At 35.7% G+C, this 19,795-nt stretch overlaps 1 protein-coding gene across 3 annotated transcripts in view; it reads right to left on the bottom strand.

The window, feature by feature from the left end:
- Positions 1-19,795, bottom strand: part of COL11A1 (collagen type XI alpha 1 chain) — a 144,951-nt gene that overhangs the window by 81,623 nt on the left and 43,533 nt on the right. The window contains exons 6-15 of one of the 3 annotated variants that reach the window (XM_084528622.1): positions 14,335-14,451; positions 13,917-14,063; positions 13,636-13,731; positions 11,008-11,253; positions 8,728-8,790; positions 7,579-7,620; positions 7,097-7,159; positions 4,401-4,475; positions 1,559-1,642; positions 1,248-1,304 (exon numbers count right to left, since the gene is read on the bottom strand). In XM_084528622.1, the coding sequence (XP_084384748.1) occupies positions 1,248-1,304; positions 1,559-1,642; positions 4,401-4,475; positions 7,097-7,159; positions 7,579-7,620; positions 8,728-8,790; positions 11,008-11,253; positions 13,636-13,731; positions 13,917-14,063; positions 14,335-14,451 (990 nt within the window). The remainder of the gene's footprint in view (positions 1-1,247; positions 1,305-1,558; positions 1,643-4,400; positions 4,476-7,096; positions 7,160-7,578; positions 7,621-8,727; positions 8,791-11,007; positions 11,254-13,635; positions 13,732-13,916; positions 14,064-14,334; positions 14,452-19,795) is intronic. The other 2 variants (XM_084528623.1, XM_084528624.1) reach the window with 2 other exon arrangements.

Genomic DNA, 19,795 nt, shown 5'->3' on the forward strand with positions numbered 1-19,795 from the left:
CGTATGCTGCTATAGTTATGACTCACATAGCACTGCAGTCAATTTTTCTTTGCACAATAGAGTAACTTGCTTTATCCTTTTTCTCTTGGTTACTCAGTGATCATTTGCTTTTATTTCTCAGTAGTACATTGTAGTAGTTAATACTGTAACATTGCTCTTTGTGTCCATTACCATAATAACAATATAGAGATAAAAATTACAGTAGGAATAGGTAAAATTGAAGAAGCCAAATATTTTGCTACCTAGCTGTCCCACCAAAGTATACAAAATAATACTTCCCAAATTAAGTGGATCTTTCAAATATAGATGCCATACTAACTTTAGAAGAGAATTTCACTCTACATCAGACGATAAATACAGTCACCTGGGAGAAATTCAGAAAAGACTTACTTTCTACAATGCTTATGATTTTGACTGCAGCATTTATTTTATATCATGGTACAGATGCTCTGTAATAGCTTTTTGAAAGATGTTAAACACTATATTACACCATTTATTGGACTGCTGAGTCTGAAAAGCATCCATTTACTAAAAGAGGAAATTGGCATTGCAAGATCAATCTGATGATTTTGGCTTGTGAAGCTTCCTACCTATTTGTGTACTTTTGTGGTGGACATTGTCTTTTTAAAGTGTTTATAGGGACGCACTCTTAGTGATCAAAAAGTTGTTTTACATGTCCTTGGAAAAACTGTTTCTGTTCCATGTACATAAATATTTTAGAACTTCCCATAGGGCCATTTTCCAGATCATTTGATATTAGCCATAATACAGGCCAAATTCAGTTCTTCAGTAAAAAAAAAAAAAAAAAAAAAAAAAAAAGCATTTTTTGTTTAGAAATCTGCATGACTTTTGATTGCTTATATAAATGCTTCTTAAGAACTTTCCAGATTCACCTTAAATAGCAATGCTTTAATATCTCCTTCTGTACAGCTTCATAATTACCACCAGAAACTTTGTAAATATTGTTAGAAAGATTACTGACTATAGAAGCATATGTAGTTATTTATGTAAGGCTATTTTCTAGTTTTGTAAGACAATCAGTGTCCAAACACTGCAAAATCTACATTAAAAACTCATTTAGTATTCAGGGTGCATTGCAGATCTTAAATAACAATACAAACTATGACCTTAATTATATCAGTTTCTTTTCAGATAAGTACACATACAGAGGTGTAGGCAAGGCCAGCATGAGATCAATGTACTTGTGTTACTGTGTTCTTTAATCTGTGCCCGTTTTGTTTACATACCACAGGACCTGGTCTTCCAGTGAGTCCCATGGGACCGGGTGGACCTCTCATAGCAATCTGAGAAAACAAACAGAACAAAGCACCAGGTATCAAGAAAAAGCTGCCAGCCCAGCATACAGGTTCTATATTAATACTATTTCATAATGCATTAACCAATAGCCCCCATCATTCTCTCAGTTGTCAATAAGGGTAACTACTGTCATGAAATGATGCTTACAGCACTTTACTTCACACCCTGAATGCTATAAAATGGAAATTTATTTGGAGTTGTGCCTTTGTGGCAGCTATATTTGCTGGTTCCTTGTGCTTACCCTAGCCTGCTGAAGAATAGCTTGTGCTTGAGCTTCCTGAGCTGAGATTGTTGGGCCCTTCTCACCGTCTCCACCAAAGCGAAACTGCAGGTATCAAAACAAGAAAAGGAATTGAGAATTTATTGAATGAAAACCATACTTAGTATACACTGCACCTGTGTAAACCTCTTTGAAGACACTCGGTCTCAGTGTTTAGTTCATTCTACTAACTTTAGAAGACTGCTGCATTAAGGATGGCCACTGGACCCAGCACATATATTAAGTAATCAATAGTTTAAAACTAAAGCACAAATCTAATCCTTTAAGAGCAAACAGTTTGTTGATTTCATAGGATTTTTGTTTCTTTTATTTTTTGTTCAGAAGGAGGCCAAAATATACTCTAATAATCTGCAAAACCTCATTAAAATTTGTATTAAATTTAGCTAATTCTCAGTACAGTTGTAGCTATCCACAGAAAAATTCAATTCAACCTAAGGCAGATTTCAATGTGAAAAACATTTAGTACGTAAAATGAACAGTTTTGTGTCATTTCTGACAATTTCAAAATAAATTAAAGAATAAAGTTCGTATGTTACTGGTCTACTACTGCTCGTGAAACTGCTTGTAGAAGCTTTGCAATGTTGCAATGACATTGAGCTTCACCCCTGCTTTCCAAAGATATGGCATAGGCATACTGGATGTCATGGACAAGAATCTTTCACTGCCTACAACAGTTTATCTGGTTTACCTAAGTTGGTGCAACAACCAAAGTCTTTCTTTTGCAATCATATTAATATCAGAACGGATTTTTTTTTTTTTTTGGTAAGCTGTTGGGAAATTGTTTTAAGTCCCCACAAATGAGCACCTGACTTTTTTTAATAAAGGAAGAGAAACTGAAATGAAAGGAAGAGAACTATCAAGCTTGCTACCACTTGAAAAGAGGCCATGTGGGTTTGTAGGCATCCACATAATGCAGAATCAACCATATTGTCAAAATGTTGTTCCAAGCAACTGCGCCTAAATTAGTTATCTTGCATTGATTAAAAAGATGAAAACATTTTCATGAATTCAGGCCTCACACATGATGATGAAGAGGCACACATCTCACAAAAGGCCTCTCCCACATGTTAGTTAGTACATTGAATGTATATCTGAGATGAGACAATCCAGTACGAGATTTTATTTCCTCTGTTTACTCATTTACACCAGAATGGCTCTCAAACTAGTGAGCAGGTCATCTGTAACAAAAGGACAGTTACTTTTAAGTGGGGCTTAAAAATAGCTTAGGGAGAAAAAGCAATTAGGAAGGAGGATGTGCCTATCACTGTGATGACAGCAGCACTGTCCAGAGCAATAAAACTTCCAAGAAATGCTCATTAATTTTGAAACCTGTTAATAATAAAAGTGACATTTTATATGCCAAAACATCTGTCCTCATTGGGTATTATGAAATATTTAAATAGTTTCTGATATTTAGGATAAACGAAATGACCACTTTTCAGCTGGAACTAAACCAAGGGGATACCAAATTTTCCATTGAGCATTTACTAAATGCTGCAGGAAAAGTAGGAAAAACAAAAGCAAAATTTCAAATTGTTAGCAAAGATCAACCTAAGCACTGACTCAGAAGCAATGTGATGTCCTGAAAATGTTTGATAATAAGATAGTAGATGTGGAAAAGAAGTCTGGACAATGGTTAAACTACTAGTCTGGAATATGGGAGACATGAAGCCAGATTTTTCCTTCCTGAGAAATTTCTGTTTTGATTTTGTAAACCACTTGTGGTCAGACTCATTTAAAAATAAAGCTTGTGGTATTTTCTAAACTGACTTATAGGCAAAGTATTATTTCATACTTACTACCTTTAATGGAGCAAACTGATAAAAGATAAATCGACCTCTGCTGGTATGGAAATTACAGTTGGAAGAATGATTTGGGAATAATTCCCCTGAGGAGTAGTGATATTTTTACATCAACTGATTATTGGTAAATACATATTTCTGTTACAGAGCCAGCCACGATAACAGCTTTTTACTGCAAGCAGGAGGTCAAAAACATTTATTTACTTTAATAATCTTTCATTGATTGTTTCTTATACAAAAAATAAACTTTACAAAATCATCCTTTCCTCATTGATGTTGTTGGAGTCCTGCCTCCTATAGCAGAACTGCAGGAACTACAGCTCCGAGTCTTTTTACAGAGTGTATCTTACCAAAAATACTGCCCCTTCATTTATTTGCAATTGGTTTGTCAATACTCTGGGATGGTAGTAGTCATCAAATCTTTCACACACAGACTTACACTTAGGAATGATGAATTCCATGCACATAGTACCTTTCATACTACAAAACTGCAAGGCACTTTTAACGGCTTTGAGCTTGTTCCTCCACCTGCTAAAACAGATGGTGTTTTGCTTTGATTCCAGTGGGAGCAAAGCTGGCTATGTGCATGTATTTCTATTCAAAGGATGCACTGATTCTTCAAAGAGGACACTGAAGTCCAGTACTAAGCATGGAATGCTTAAAATTCTCCATGTCAAGGAGACTTGAAAGTACACATGCCTGCCTTTATGAAACAGCAAACTCCTTGTTTAGGACATATGGTAGCAAATAATAGTTACTGTTGAAAAAATAAGGACAATTTTAGTATGTGTAATACAATCATGTAGGTTCCCATCTAGAAGGCATGCAGGAGTTAAAATCTATGCTTTGTCTGAGGAAAAAACACACCAAATGACCTTTAAATGATTAAACCATACAAAAAACTCTGTACTATCTCTTGTTCCAAAGACAAAATTAGATGAAAAAGAAAACACTTTAATCTTTTTGGAAACTCACTACCCTGAAATCATAATGCAACTTACCGGCAGCATTAACATGGTACCTGGGGGACCTGCTAAACCATCAGCACCAGGGAGACCAGGGCGACCAGGTGGACCCTATCAGAATAAAGGGATGAGTGAAATGGCTGAGAATGAAAAGACAGATATATAAGGTAAATCTTCTGAGTCACCTCACACATACTACTATTCACAATGACACACTTTACTTTCTTTACAAATGATTTGGGAGTGCTAGTCATCATTAGTAGAGTAGAGAAATCTACTTAAAGAAGTAGATTTGGTAAAAACATTCAGCAATGGGGAGGAAAATATTCTCTACAACTATTGTGTGAGTTGTATTAATAACAGAGTAAGGAGTACCTAACTGTGGAGGCTTTACTAAGATTAGTAAATTAGGTTAGGCTGAGCTGAGATTTGCGTTGTGTTCCTGTGGTTACTTTATCTGATACAGAGAAATAATACTGCTTATCTTCTTTAAACACTTTGAGTAAGCTTAATTTTCATAGGCTACTGAAGTCCTGTAGTTATGATTTTAAATCTATTTTTATGAAATCTGTCTTCTGTTCCAGTTTAAAAACAGCTATACTTTTTTGTTGTATATTCATGATTATTGATCCATCAGGCAATGCTACATGGATAAACACTGCTGCTATGACAACTCATTAACCTAATTGCACCTTTCCTCCCTGCAATTTGCATGCTAGCTGAGGCTATCAATGATCTGCAAGAGTGCTCATTTCCTGCTGCATGTTTGCCAAACAGAGTACCCATTCACCAGAATAACTGTGCAGGGTTGCAATGACAAACCAACAAATAATCTAACTTAACTGGCTCTTTTTGCTGCTCGGGTGTCAAACAAAACAATTGTAAAACTGATCCTAAAAAACATGGTGTTTTTCCACCTCTTAAGGTATTAAGACCAGTAGTCTGTTATTTTGAGCTCTTTTTTCAAAAAAGCCTGGAACACCAAAAAGCAAATCCCTACTAACAAACACTACAGATAAATAATAAATAGAGAATTATTACCAATTATAAATAAAATATTGAATAAAATTGTGTAATTATTGGAAAGAATTGTTATATATCTATGAATTTCAGAGTTAAGGTTAAAAAAATAACTAAATGCACTCACAAAGCACCCAGAGAAATGATTATGAGTCCTTGTTTTCCCAAGTGAAACCAAAGATTAGTTTTTCCCTTTTTTTTTTCTCCCATAACACCATTTTATATGAGTGAAATTTATCTGTGCAGTGAGCATAAGTGAGACTTGTACATAAGTGATCCTCTCCAGAAGGATATGGTCATTCTTTCTCAATTGTCAATTGAGAAACCCAATTTTAGGATTAGAATGATAACATAAGTTAGTACAAACACTGAAGTACCATAGACAACTACAAAAAGTGGTGGATTTCTCAACAAATTGTTCTGTTGTTATCTGCTTACACAACTTTCTCAATTATATAGGCATTAAGGTGTTCTGTTTTGTTCCAGTGCTCTTTTCTGGAGTGGTAATGTTACTTTTCTATGTTTTTTACCTAAGATGAAAACGAGTCAGAATAGCTATAGCAAGAGCTAAAGTCTTTATTCATGTATGCTAATTGTTTTTTAAGGAAAAAAACAAAACAAAACAAAAAAACACATACAAATGCATCCACATGAGGTGAAGTCAGACATGTTATTTCATTAGGATGGAATTTGAAAGCAGAATCTGGTTGCAGACATCTGTATTGTTCTCAGGAGTTTGGTAACTAATTTCTACAATTATTTCTTTGTGTAGTGTGTCTTTTTTAATATAAGAAATGAAGTCTATTCCATAGCAAGCAAAGTGTTTATTCAAGAATTTTGTTATAATGAATTTAGCAAGCAGTTAGATAAAAAAATAATTATTATCTAGAGTTATTCCATTATAATGTGTCAAAGTTCCCATTTTATCAGCTTAAATTCCAAAATACATTGTTTAATTAATCTGCACAAAAGAAATATGAAAGAAGTGTGTGCTGACTATCAAGGTGGAGTGCTTTTGGGATTTTAACATTATCTCACTAATATTACTGAGTGAAGTAAATGCATCTTTTCAGCTCTTCCATACACAAATACAGTATGAATATGCTAGACTCTTCAGTAAACTATCACTCATAAATGTCAGGAAAGTTTCTTTTTTTGAAACAACTTTCTCGTCAACTAAGTATATTTAGGCTGTTTTAAAATTGTGTTATATGTGGCAGTAAGAAAAAGCTTGTGAGAACATGTAACACCAAGGTAACTGTTTAAATTTCTGTTATATTCATTATGTAATAGTTTAAATTTCTATTCTATTCATGACCGGATATGGGTTCTCATGTAGTACACTATTTAATATGGCCAATAAATTCTGTCTAAAACATCTAGATCATCTAAATATTGTCCATTTCTTGGACAATTGTTCCATGTGTATTTTGATTCTGTACAGCAACATCATTGTTTTTCTCACATGCAGAGAAATATAGACAAATGGAAACTTTTTCCCCCCTTGTATTTACAGTAGATATTTCTACCATTAATTAAATATTTGCTCAGATTTTCACTTGATTTACTCAATTGAGTAAATAAGTGTCAGCTTCAATTAAATTTCTTAAACCATGTGTATGCATTTCAGATCAGGATCTAATTCACTTACTCTTGTACAATTAGTGAAAGACATACCATGAATACCCAGGAAAATCTGTATGTTGACTTACCCTTTCACCAGGGTCACCTGGTGGACCAACAGGGCCTTGTAAACCTGGGGGACCCGTAAGACCCTGTGGAAAATGAATGACAAATTATTATGCTGAATAATGTCATCCAGCATGTTTTTGAACTTTTTTTTTTTTTTTCTGCAAAGTTTTATTGAATATAAATTTGGAAAAAAAATCCTATATAAGAGGTATAAGAGGGCTTTTTTTTTTTCTTTTTTCTTTTTTTTTTTTTTTTTTTCTCTTACAAGGACTATAGGCAATATTCAAAAGTATTTGATTTTCACATGCACTCAGCTTGCAGCATGCTTTCTCTGAAAATTCAGATGAGCCTTTTTTACTCCCTTCTTAAAATTCTAAGACCAATATACCCCTTGGTAACTATGGTGAGACTAATTTTAATTGTGTTAACTCATGAATACCAAAGAACGGTGGATAATTCAATAAATAATGCAATAAAATGAAATTTTAATTAATCTACATACAGCAGGTCCTCTTGGTCCTGGTGGTCCTTCAATAAGCATACCCTAGACGGGGGAGGAAAAAAAGATACTAAATTAGTCATGTCTTGGACAAAGATATAGAATAACTTCTTAGTTGAAATATTAAACCTAATATTTCTGAGTTTTATGATAAACCTTTCTGAGGATTTCATGCCCACATAGTTTAACAGTATGGAATTTTGTTGAGTAACTTTGTGGAATACCTTACTTTCTGTCCTATGAGTTTTCAATTAAAAATCATTAACAAAATAAATACATATGATATTTTAAACCTGTTTTGGTTTCTTTTTTGAGTAATTATGTTGGGATCTTCATAGATCATTTACTGGAATTAGAATTTGAATTCTGTTGCTTTAAAAGTGAGAAAGAGTTCTAGGGTAGAGGAACAAAATAGTACTAGATTCTCAATAACAATTTATTTTTAATATACCGTTATAATAATTTTATGCAAATAACATTATTTTTATGTTGTGTGTCTTACAGCACCTCCTAGTTCCTTTTTTTTTTTTTTTTTTTTTTTTTTTTAAAGTGCAGATGCTAGTCTGAATTCCAGGTCACAGTAATAAGACACAGGAATTTGATTCCCATTTGTACCTAGCTTTCCATAGGAAAGAAAACTGGACAAGCAAGCTGAAAGCTATCTGCAGTGAACTCCATTTGCTGGAGAGCGGATACCTCTTCAGTATTATGGATACCTCTTCAGTATTATGGATGTAAAGTAACTGTATCTTGCACCAGCATGGGTTAAACATGCAAACATTTATTTAGCTTCTCAGAGGGACTTCCCTGCCCATACCTGTAGTTACCTGTGCTGGAAGCTGGCAGCTACCTCTGTCCAAGCTGCAGTTACTATCTAGCCTGAAGACCACGTTCATGTATTGTCTTTTCCACAAGAAGATTCTCTTTGTTTTATGGGACCTGTGGTTAGTCTCTCATGCAACAGAAATGGAAGGATGAACAGGCTACTGTTTTTTGCACCTTTACACAGTCCACACTGCAGGTGATTGTTTCAGCTATCATGGATAAGAGTACTATCATCGTGTCATTAATGACTTAGTTTGAAAATGATTTCTCAACAGTCTACACATGTGAGTGAGTTTTTCTTTAGTGCTGTATAGAATTTGTACTTACAGGTTCAATCACTGCTGGTTCTCCCTTTTGGCCCTTTTCTCCATAAGCTCCGTGTCCAGTCACCTGACCAGTAAAAACAGCCCCCAAAATGAAAATTAGTAGAAGGCCTAATGACCTGGTACAATAAAAAATTGCAACAGCCTGTAACTGAAAGCTAAAGCTGGAATTGATCTATGCTGTGAAAAATACATCACAGGTACAAGCTATACCAATCAAAAAATGTAAAAAAGAACATTTTTTTAAAAATGCCCTTTTCTTGAAAGTTCCAAGGTACTGAGTACTTTTCATCTTGCCTTTCGCATCAAAGTTAAAACTGAACTTGTTTAAAATGCATTTGCACGTTGTCCTGGTTTCAGTTAGAACAGAATTAATTTTCTTCCTAGTAGCTGGTGGAATGCTGTGTTTTGGCTTAGGATGAGAAGAGTGCTGATAACACCCCGATGTTTTAATTGTTGCAGAGCAGTGCTTATACCAAGCCAAGGACATCTCAGCCTTTTGCTCTGTCCTGCCAACAGGCAGGCTGGGGGTGCAGTAAGAGCTGGGAGGGGACAGACCCAGGACAGGTGACCCAAACTAGCCAAAGGGGTATTCCATACCATCTTACGTCATGCTGAACAATATATAGGGGTGGCTAGCCGGGGGGAGGGGGCCGGACTGCTCGGGGTTAGGCTGGGCATCGGTCAGCCGGTGGTGAGCAATTGCATTGTGCATCACTTGTTTGTACACATTATTAGTAGTAGTACTATTATCACCATTGTATTATTATTATTATTATTATTATTGTTGTTGTTGTTATTATTATTTTCCTGTCTTATTAAACTGTCTTTATCTCAACTCACGGGCTTCACTTTCCATTTCTCTCCCCCGTCCCAGAGAGGGAGGGGGGAGGGTGAGTGAACGGCTGCGTGGTTTTTAGCTGCCGGCCGGGTTAAACCATGACACACGTAAAAGGAAAATGATATTATTTTTTGGTTCAGCAGATGAGGACTGTAATAAAGCTGGCACAGGTTAGAGCCTCGGTTCTAATTCTAGCTTCCTGGCTCCTTCAGTTTTGGAGCAAGGCATTTAGAGGTGAAATTTACACCAGGGGACAGAGTCTACATAGCCATTTGCTTAATGCAGGCACAAATGGTGCCTTATGGGCTCTTTGCTAATGCAGATAATCTGACTTTTTCTGTGTCATTCTGACAGTGTCCCCAACTGTGCTAGATGGAGAAAAGCAAGCTTGTATCTCATTGCACAGATAAGGATCATTAAAAAATACAATGACCCCAACAGGGCTTATAAAGGAGTGATAAATGAAATACAGAAGTATGGGTTTCAAGGTTGGCAGAGAAAAGCAATCTCACAGCATTTGCTTTATTTGTTGGATCCTTTGTAAACTGAAATTTCAAGTTTGTGAGGAGAAAATAAAGATAAGACTGAGCAAATACTGAAAAGATAACTCCTTTCCTACTATACTCAGGGCCTTCTCAATTAAAAATCCAAATGGGAATTAATTCTGCTTCCAGTCTTAGTCACACTAGTTTTCTTTGCAGCTTCTACAGTCCGATAAACTGGTAAATGAAGATCTTGGCACAACTAAGGGAAAATTAAAGCCTTTCTGTGAAGCCTGTGATTAAGTCAGAGGGAAAGAGAGAGCTATAAAACACAGAAAAAACAGCATGATTCACAGGATCCACCATGTCATTCTACCTTCCTTTAAATATACTGAGCTGTTAAGTCGCTCCTGTAAGGTCATAAAACTGTCACCATTGACAAAGCTTATTTTCATGAACGAGTTCACACCTTCACCTTCCTAATCATTAGTTTTATCCTTGGAAGGTTGCAGAGGCAAAAACATTCTAGGCACTTAAACACATTTCAGCTTCTTAAGGTAATCATACAACAACATTGACATTTTTTTTACAGCTTTTGCTCCTGTTTTAGAAATTACACTCTTTCCAGCTTTAGCTCTAGTTTAGAAGGATTTAAAAACTCGTGTTCATTTTATTATTTACTCTTGGAATTACATCTCTTCTCTTGTCTTTCCCTCCTATCTTCAATCTTCCCTTACTCCCTTCACCAGAAGTTACAAAAAAAATGAATTTAATAAAAACAAAACGTACAGGATTACTAAAAGAATATAATGGACTTGATTCAACGTCTATCAAAAATAGTGTGAATACACCTCATATGTGCAAAGAGCTTTGCATCAGGTTCTTTACAGTTCTGAGACTATATAACTATAAAAGAATTGCTAAATTAAATTAATCTGCATCATGCTTTCAATCAACTTACGCTTGTTTCTGTGATATCAGTCTCTGCAGGAACACCTGGACCAAACTCCTCATTAGTGGAATCAGTTGGTTTCTCTTCATATTCTTTATATTCATAAAAATCATATTCGCCTAAATCTCCATCTACCAGAAGATCAGATTCACTGAGGTCTACTCCTCTGCTTCCATATTCAGTTTCCTCAGCTTTTTTATCATAATCCTCTCCAGTTACGTATTCTTCAGCAAATACTTCTTCAACAGGATTTTGCTATTCATATCAGTAGCAAAGATTTGGGAATAGGAGGAATACGTGGGTTAATGTTAGTAAAGCAATATAAGCATATGCTGATCCACCATGATGACTTCAAAAAGAAGAAAGAACAGTAGAACTACAGCATATTGTCTTTTAATTAGAGTCTCAAAGAATGAAGTCCATCCTTTCAGAGTAATTAAAAGATCTTTGTACGTGTAGTACAAAGAAGTAATGCTTTCATACACTTCTTTTTTTTTTTTTTTTAAATCTCCAAAGACTTTTAATTCGATGCACCCAGTACACTATGTGTACTGCTTGCTTAATGTTACTTTAGTGTCAGATATAGCTGTTTCCCTGCTTGATCTCACACTTACAGGTATTCACGAATGAACATATACACAGCAGTGAATCAATTCAGAGCTAACATATACGCCACAATAAGCAGTGAATCAATTCAGACCTGTTTACAATAATAATGTGCAGGAAGTGCAAGCATCACTTTTGTTAAGCTGAGCCACCTTCACTGTCTTGTGTCTACAAATCCTGATGCCAAGCTAAACATTTCAACTCCTTTTCCACATGATTTTACAGTTTATTTGTCACTCAAAAAGTCTTGACTCATGTCTGTCACGGCAATTTATACGTATTTTTAGCTTAGTCAAATTCCAACTGCAAAACTCAGATTATCTCAACATTTTTGAAAGCCCAGTGTTGCTTGCAGCTTTCACCTTCAATTATGCAAAATGTTAAACCAAGCAATCAACTTACAAGCACCAAAGCTGTTTGAACGAATGCTATATCTGAGATGTACAAAACCATTTGGGGGGGGGGGGAAGGAAAAAAAACAAGAATTGTTTTATTCTGTTACAAAGATCTCTTGAAAGGATTGTTTTGAAATGAATCAAAGCTAAGATATTGCTTATATGAGATAGTTATTCTAGAGATGAATTAATGTCATCTTAAAAAATATATATTAAAAAGCTAATCAACATCCAGCATCGTTAAAAATATATTGATCAAATTATGATGTTGACATATATTTCAGTTAAAATAAAGGACAGATTCTGATTTAGCAGTTGCCTAATTCCATTAGTTCCAGGACTAGGACTTCTGTCTCACAGCTAGAGTAAATGCAGATCTGAGCCAATTTTCAAACAATTCTCAACCAGATTTTGCCTCTAAGGAAAAGTATAGAATTTAGTAATTTTACTCTCTCTCATTACAATTGTACTATTGTATAATTAGCCTGCCCAAGAAACAGAATGATTTAAAAATGCCTCTACACATCACCAACTTGTGAGAGGTAAACATGAGATTTAACACAAGAACTGTTTACACTAGAACAAGTAAAATATCATTTAATTTACCTTCACCTTCCAAGATGCATAGAAGGAAAGCAAAAAACCAAATCAGGATCCTTTTACTCTCTTTCATTATGCTCTTTAAATCAAATGATGTATTGAACAATTATTACTTTCAAATTCAAAACATAAAGCTAAAATGCTTTTGAATTTCAGGACTTTATGTTCAGGGGGTCAGTTTTGTACATCTTATAAGCAATGTAGCTTCATTTTGCAAAAAATATGCAAAAGGAAAATGAAAAAAAATCCTATAATCAGCCATCATTTTTCTAAAACTAGCATTTATTAATATGCAGACATATTAATCAACACTGGCTTTAGGTGTACTAATATTAACAAAATGATGTTGACATTTGTTATTGTGGCTTTCTAAAAATAAGGTTTCTAAAAATATGGTTTCTGAAATAAAATAACCATTTTATCTTTTTGACATTTCAAAAGGCAACATTTATTTTGAATAATACCTCAGTGAGGTATTATTCAAACAATTATTCAATTGTTTTCAATTCAAAAATTATTCAAACAATTTGGTTGTATTATATGGAGAACTGTTAAAAGAAAATATTGTCTTCCAACTCATTTTCAGTATACTGCTATGGTTGCGGTCATTTTTTGCTTTAGTTAGGCTTGTTTTATGCTGTGTCTTAAGAGTAGCATGAAAAATTAGAGACTTCACTTCATCTTAGAGCAGGAGGACTATGTTTAGTATTTAACCTAGTTTAAACTAGATATAGCCCCATTCACATTCACACTGAATGCAACAAACTTTGCATTCCCACAGCATGCATCACTGAATGATTCCCAGAATCATGAACTTGACAGTCTAAAGAATAAGCAGATTCTACAGAATCAAGGGGAGTTTTTCCCAGGAAAATACTAGTTTCCATATTGGCTGAGGAAGCATAATTGCTATTATAGGTGCATATATCTTCACAGACTAATATTTATCCTTTAACAATGTGTTTGTGCTGTATTAATCATTTACACCTGGTAGGCAAGTATATTTGCCTATAATTTTCTCAAACATCTTTATTACCTCATTTGCTTCAGTAGTTTTGGAGGGAGCTTCTGTCTGAGACCCGTAGTCATTTTCGGTTATGCTATACTCTTGAAATTCATCAACAATGTTTGCCTAGTATTAAAGAAAAAGTACATTATTAAAAAAAAATGTAGGAAAAAAAATCAAGAAGTATCACTTTTATTGAGGTTATGTTATTAGCCAGACATTTTATCTGGCTAAGTGTATTTTTTCTCATTATCAGAGATCTTCCAGTCTTGGCCTGGGAAAGATCTTGATTATTTCTTTGCTACCTTTACCCCTAGTTTGTCTTTTGTTGCTGCTTGATAACTTTTCTTCTTCTTGGTTGCATAGTTTTCAGATTTTTTTGTTGTGGCCTTTTGGGGTTTGTCCTTTGAGCTAGCGGCCACTGTCCTCTTCTTCTTTTTGACCGTGGCTTTCTTTTTCTGCAAACGTTATGAAAGATGGAATGGCAAAACATAAATAAAATGAAAGGAAAATGGAGAAAGTATGAATGAAAGAAGGGTAAGTGAACATGAGATGAATGCTGTCGGCTGTGATGCCTTCCATCGCTAAGTGAAAGCAAATGTTACTGCTACAGAGTAAAGAAATGAGTGAAAGGAAAACATTAAGCTTGTATACAGAAGACACAAATTGACAAACCACATGGTAGGGGACAGCTGGACACCACACAACAAACAGATCAGATTTTGTTACCTCTGTTTGTGCTACTGTCTCTTCAAAAAGTGGGGGTCCCTCTGTTACAGAGTCAGTTTCTTTATAATCTGCATCCCCATACTCATAGTCATATTCGATAAAATCTTCTGGCGTGTACTACATAGCAAATGGAAAAATATCAGGCATTCCCATGTTAGTGGTAGCAAACTAGATTAGCAATACCGGAAAGCATCTTAACCTTTACCTAGAAGTAAAGCTTAAGGTAATTAAAGTAGCATGAACAATTCAATACAGTTGGGGGGAAAAATACAATTCCATATTTCTTTCAAAGAACAATAGAAAAATAATAAAAAAGCAAGTAGTAGTGCCAGGAAAAAAATATAAAAATCCTCTTTTATTGGACTGCATAGAAGAATCAGCTATAATTTGGATTATTAGGAGCTCCAACTGACCCTTGAGAAATAATATATTTATTTAATCTTTTAGGTGCAAATGTGTCTTTACCAATATTCTTTTACCTGTGTTTTTTTCAGGTGACCAGAAGAGCTGAAGAGATGCCAATATCTGACATTAATAGGGCAAAGAATTTCAGATTCAGGGAAGAGGCCACAACTCAGAAATAACCATGGCTATCCTTGTGTCTGCTGGAGAGTTCCCCAAATCAGGACAGCTCCATTATAAACACTGTCTGAGCCAATATTTTACTGATACAATTTCATTTAAAGGTCACATCCTCAGCTGCCATAAATCACTCCATAGCTCATATATCTAAAATAACTAGTATCAGATGAAGATTTGCCCACAAATGTTTTACAAGAGAAAATATGCTGAAAATTGGCTTGTGTAATGTTATGAACGCAAGCTAGAGCCAGGAACTGAGCTATAATCTTGGCTCTGTCATGAAGATACTGGTCTAGGTAAGGTGTACCAAGTGCTACTCAAAGGGAATCTTTAAACTTTCTTACCATGTCCATCATGCTTGAAGACACAGGGACTGAATGGTCTTGTAAATAAAAGCAGTCTCATGGCTGCTACCAATTCTCTTTATGTAAGCCAAAGGAAGGTGGAATTGTGGCCAGAATCTCACCAACTTAATGCTTTCCCTTGTTTAGAATCCTAGAAGTATTCTAATAATGTGCACCATGAAAGCCACTTCTAGCTTTTAATCTCCTCTCTCCTACTATAAATCAGCATCGTTGTCAGTACAATGAAGACAATATCTATTTCTTCCTTTAGATTTCCGAGGGGATTACATTTCTAAAAAGACTGTGATGATTTATGGAAGCCATAAATGTCATCATCTTTAAGAGAGATTGGCATTTTAGAAGAAATTATAAAGAGGATTAAAACAGATATCCATATTCCAGAATATATTCTATCATGTGACCAAATGACTGGCTTAACTGATTTCTCTGGCAAAGGCTTTTGATACAATTCTTGCACTTATACTTGAATACATATTGAACAGAAAATATGGAGAAGTTAATTTCCTCAGGAATTACAGTAATAACATCGGAAGTCCTTAAACATATAGAAGTCCCTTTAAACAGGTTTCTGTTACTTCACTCCTGTGACTCCTCATAGTATTAGTATTGTTTGTTTGTTTGTTTGTTTTCTCATTATACATATTTCTTGTATTTACAGTCAGCTTTTCTTAAGAAGATAGTTTTTTGTTGTTGTTGTTTTTGTTTTGTTTTAAAGTTAATGATTCTTATTTGATTGTCCTCTTGATTATTCTACACCTGCACACACGTAGGTTAGTCATGAGATTTGAGAAATATAGAGAAGGAATTTGACATACTTTTGGTAGTTGTCCAAAGCTATATCACATATGTATGAGAACTTCAAAATATATTTAAATAATAAAGCATGACTATTTTAGGTGTAGAATTGTAGTGGGTTTACGTGGCAAGGTTTTTGGTAGCAGGGGGCCATAGGGGTGGTTTCTGTGAGAAGGATCTAGAAGCTGCCCCATGTTTGGTAAGGGCCCCATTGTTTTCCAGAGTTGAGGCAATAAGCGATGTTGTTTTGTGCCTCTGTGAGAGCATATTTAAGACACAGAAAAAAAACGCTGCACCACACAGCAGCTGGGAGAGTGAGAGGAGTGAGGAACAGCCTTGCAGGCACCAATGTCAGTGCAGAAGGAGGGGGAGAAGTGCTCCAGGCGCCAGAGCAGAAGTCCCCTGCGGCCTGTGGTGAGGACCATGGTGAAGCAGGATGTCCCCCTGCAGCCCATGGAGTACCACAGTGGATCAGGGTTCCACGCTGCAGCCCGTGGAGGAGACCACGGTGGAGCAGGTAGCCCTGCACCGAATGGAGGCTGCCACCTGTGGAAGACCCCTGCCGGAGCAGATTCCGGGCCGGACCTGTAGCCCATGGAGAGGAGCCCACGCAGGAGCAGGTGACCTGGCAGGAGCTGCTGCCCATGGGGGAGCCAGGTTGGAGCAGTTTTCTCCTGAGGGATGGACCCCGTGGTACGGACCCATATCTGGAGCAGTTCTGGAAGAGCTGCTGCCTATGGGAAGCCCACGCCGGATCAGTTTATCAAGGGCTGTATCCCGTAGGTGGAACCCCACAGCACAGGGGACAAGAGTGACCGAGAAGGAGCGGCAGAGAAGTGCTGTAGACTGACCATAACCCACATTCCCCCATTCCCCTGCGCCGCTTGGGGGGAGGAGGTGGAAGAGAGTGGATGGGGGGGGAAGGTGCTTTTGGTTTCTTTCCTTTGTTTCTCACTTCTCTAGCTTCTAAGTAATAAGCAATAAATCTTACTGTCTCCTTATGCCGAGCCTGTTTTGCCCGTTACAATAATTACTGCGTGATCTTCTTGTCCTTATCTCAACCTTTGAGCCCTTTTCATCGTATTTTCTCCCCATTCCTCTTTGAGGAGGGGGAGTGAGAGAGTGGAGGCTTTGGTGGAGCTCGGTTGCCCACTTGAGCGGAACCACGACAAGAATATCCTCTCTCTGTAAAGTACATTTGCATTTTATATCCACCTCATATATAATTTAAACAATGCTTTGATTTCATCAGCGGTATCATTGAAATTACAGAAATAAATTGATTCTATTTATACTTTTCAAAAGCAGCAGCATTTTAAACTTACACCTGGTACATAATATGTGATTGTTCTCTCCCTATTCAGTAAGCTAAGACTCCATCCTAAGAGCAGTGAAGTCAATGAATCATTTTGACTGGTGAATGATATTAACCAAAGGCCTCATGGGCAGTGATACAAGACCAGTATCTTGTATGATACAAGACACATGATGATACAAGATCTGAATGTGTAAATGTATAAAAACATATTTTCTGACTTGTGCAGTTCTGGAAATGCAACTCAGTACAGCTTGTTTCTAATGAAGTATTCCAATGATACCCAGAAAAGAAAACATAGTGAAAAGTTTCTAGGAGATCATAAGTGGCAAGAGAAAGTAAAGAAATAAACACATGAATAAAAATAGGCTTTTTGAAATAGTTATGGAATAGCTTTGAAACTGATGTATTTGTCTGGAAATAATTAAAAAAGTGTGAAAATGCATAAAACCTGCTTTCCTTCTGTCAAGAAGGCTATGCAAACTAGGTTGCATAACCTAGGAGATAAAACGGTCTGTAGTGGAATATCTCTTCATATTCAGTCATTCTGGCCTACTAGTAACAACCCTTTATGTAATTTTAAATGCTTCCTTAGTGAAACAACATGAATCAAACACTCTCCTATGTGATTTTTATTGGTACCAAAACAATAGACAATAAGTGTGTTAAATATTATTCAATATCTTAAGGGGCAACCAGAGGAAGATTTTGGAGTGCGTTACTGTTTCATTAGCAAGAATAAAATTTAAATATGCTGATTGGGCTTTGTTTTACTAACTGCTGGAAACATAGATTCCTTTTTAGTAAGCATTGTAGAACTATTCTGAAACCAGAAGCAGTCATTTGAACATTCATTTTGAACAATTAGCAATTCAAATATAACTCTGTGTTGCTCAACTGATTTTCAAATCTCAGTAGTATTGCTTCGCTCAAGGTAAGCTGAATGGCTGTGCTGAAATGTGCCAACTAAGCAGCTAATAAAATTACAACAGCAAGTTACAGAAAGTTCTTCAGAGGCCATAAACTAAACAAAAATGTTGACTGGAAAGAAAAAAAAAAAAAAAAAAAAAAAAAAAAGGAAAAATATCTGTGCCAAGTATGTTAGTTTTAAAAAAGAAAGTGGTGACTAAATTGATATTTATGCTATAATCTGCCAGAGGCATAGTTTGGAAAGCCAGACATTTATGAATGAGAGCTAGAAAATGCTCCTACTAAAGCACGAGTATGTGGAGAGATTTACTGCATCATGCATAATCACATAGAAAATATTTTACTTTGGAGGACTGTGCTTTACTCACTTCTATTAATGAAAATGAAACTTTTGTGATATATGAAAAATACTATCACAAATACAGTGGTACATTTGGGTTGCGACTCTATGCAGGCACACAGACAAAAAGAACAGGAATGGATGGGGAATGCCAGTTTCCATGCTGGAACTTGAGTACTGCCAAGCGAGTGAAGATCTCCATGAACTTTTTTTCTTTTTTTTCTCTCTCTCTCCCTTTTTTTTTATTATTTTTTTTTATTTTTTTATTTTTTATTGGAGGGGTATTATGGAGAGATATGGTTGTTATGGTTGTACTGCTAATCATAGAAAGTACATTTGAAAGTGCAACAGAAAGCATCTAGAATTAATGAATGTAAATGGATAAGTATCCTCTGTGGTTTTCTAAATTTAGTCAAGACTACTAACTCCAGCAAGAAATCAAAGTAGGGAATGAAAACAAGTATGATAGAGATGAAAAACGTCATGGAAGTCAATATAGTTCTGTTAGCTATATAACAAAAGAAGATACTACTGGCCAGGAATGCAGCTAGAAAATCAAGAAACTGGAATACGATCTAAAGGGACATTCAGACTGGAACATTCTGATGATCCTCATATGGGTTCAGGCATTACCAAGTGAAAAATATACCTACAACAGCTGTGCAAGTTTATTTTGATTGATTACTTCAATCCTGCTCAAGTTGAGCTTTGTCTATGACAATTTACCTATACTGCTACATAACGGGATGGTTACAGAGAATTCTGAGAAAACAGAGATGAGATTCACCAAGTGCTTATAGTAATAGCAAAATATATACAATTTTATAAACTTTTCCAGTGATTTCTCATGAATATCAAAAAGATTAGCTGCATGGCATTTGCAATTAGGTTAGGACTTCTAATTGGACAATAGCTGGAACCTGGGGAGGGATTTCAGCTAAGAGGCATCAGGTAACACATACTTCAAACATAATGCAATTTTCTGTTGTTTTTCTTTCTTCTGTTGTAAGACCACCAATAGTTACAGAACAGACATTCTTGTAATGAATATTGCATATGACTGTTTTCTTACAAATGAAAGGAAGAATAAAGCCTGCTGTTTCTTGATGGGACAAAATCTTTCCACCATGACCT

The sequence above is a fragment of the Aythya ferina genome (assembly GCF_964211825.1).
Source record: "Aythya ferina genome assembly, chromosome: 8".
NCBI lineage: Eukaryota > Metazoa > Chordata > Aves > Anseriformes > Anatidae > Aythya > Aythya ferina.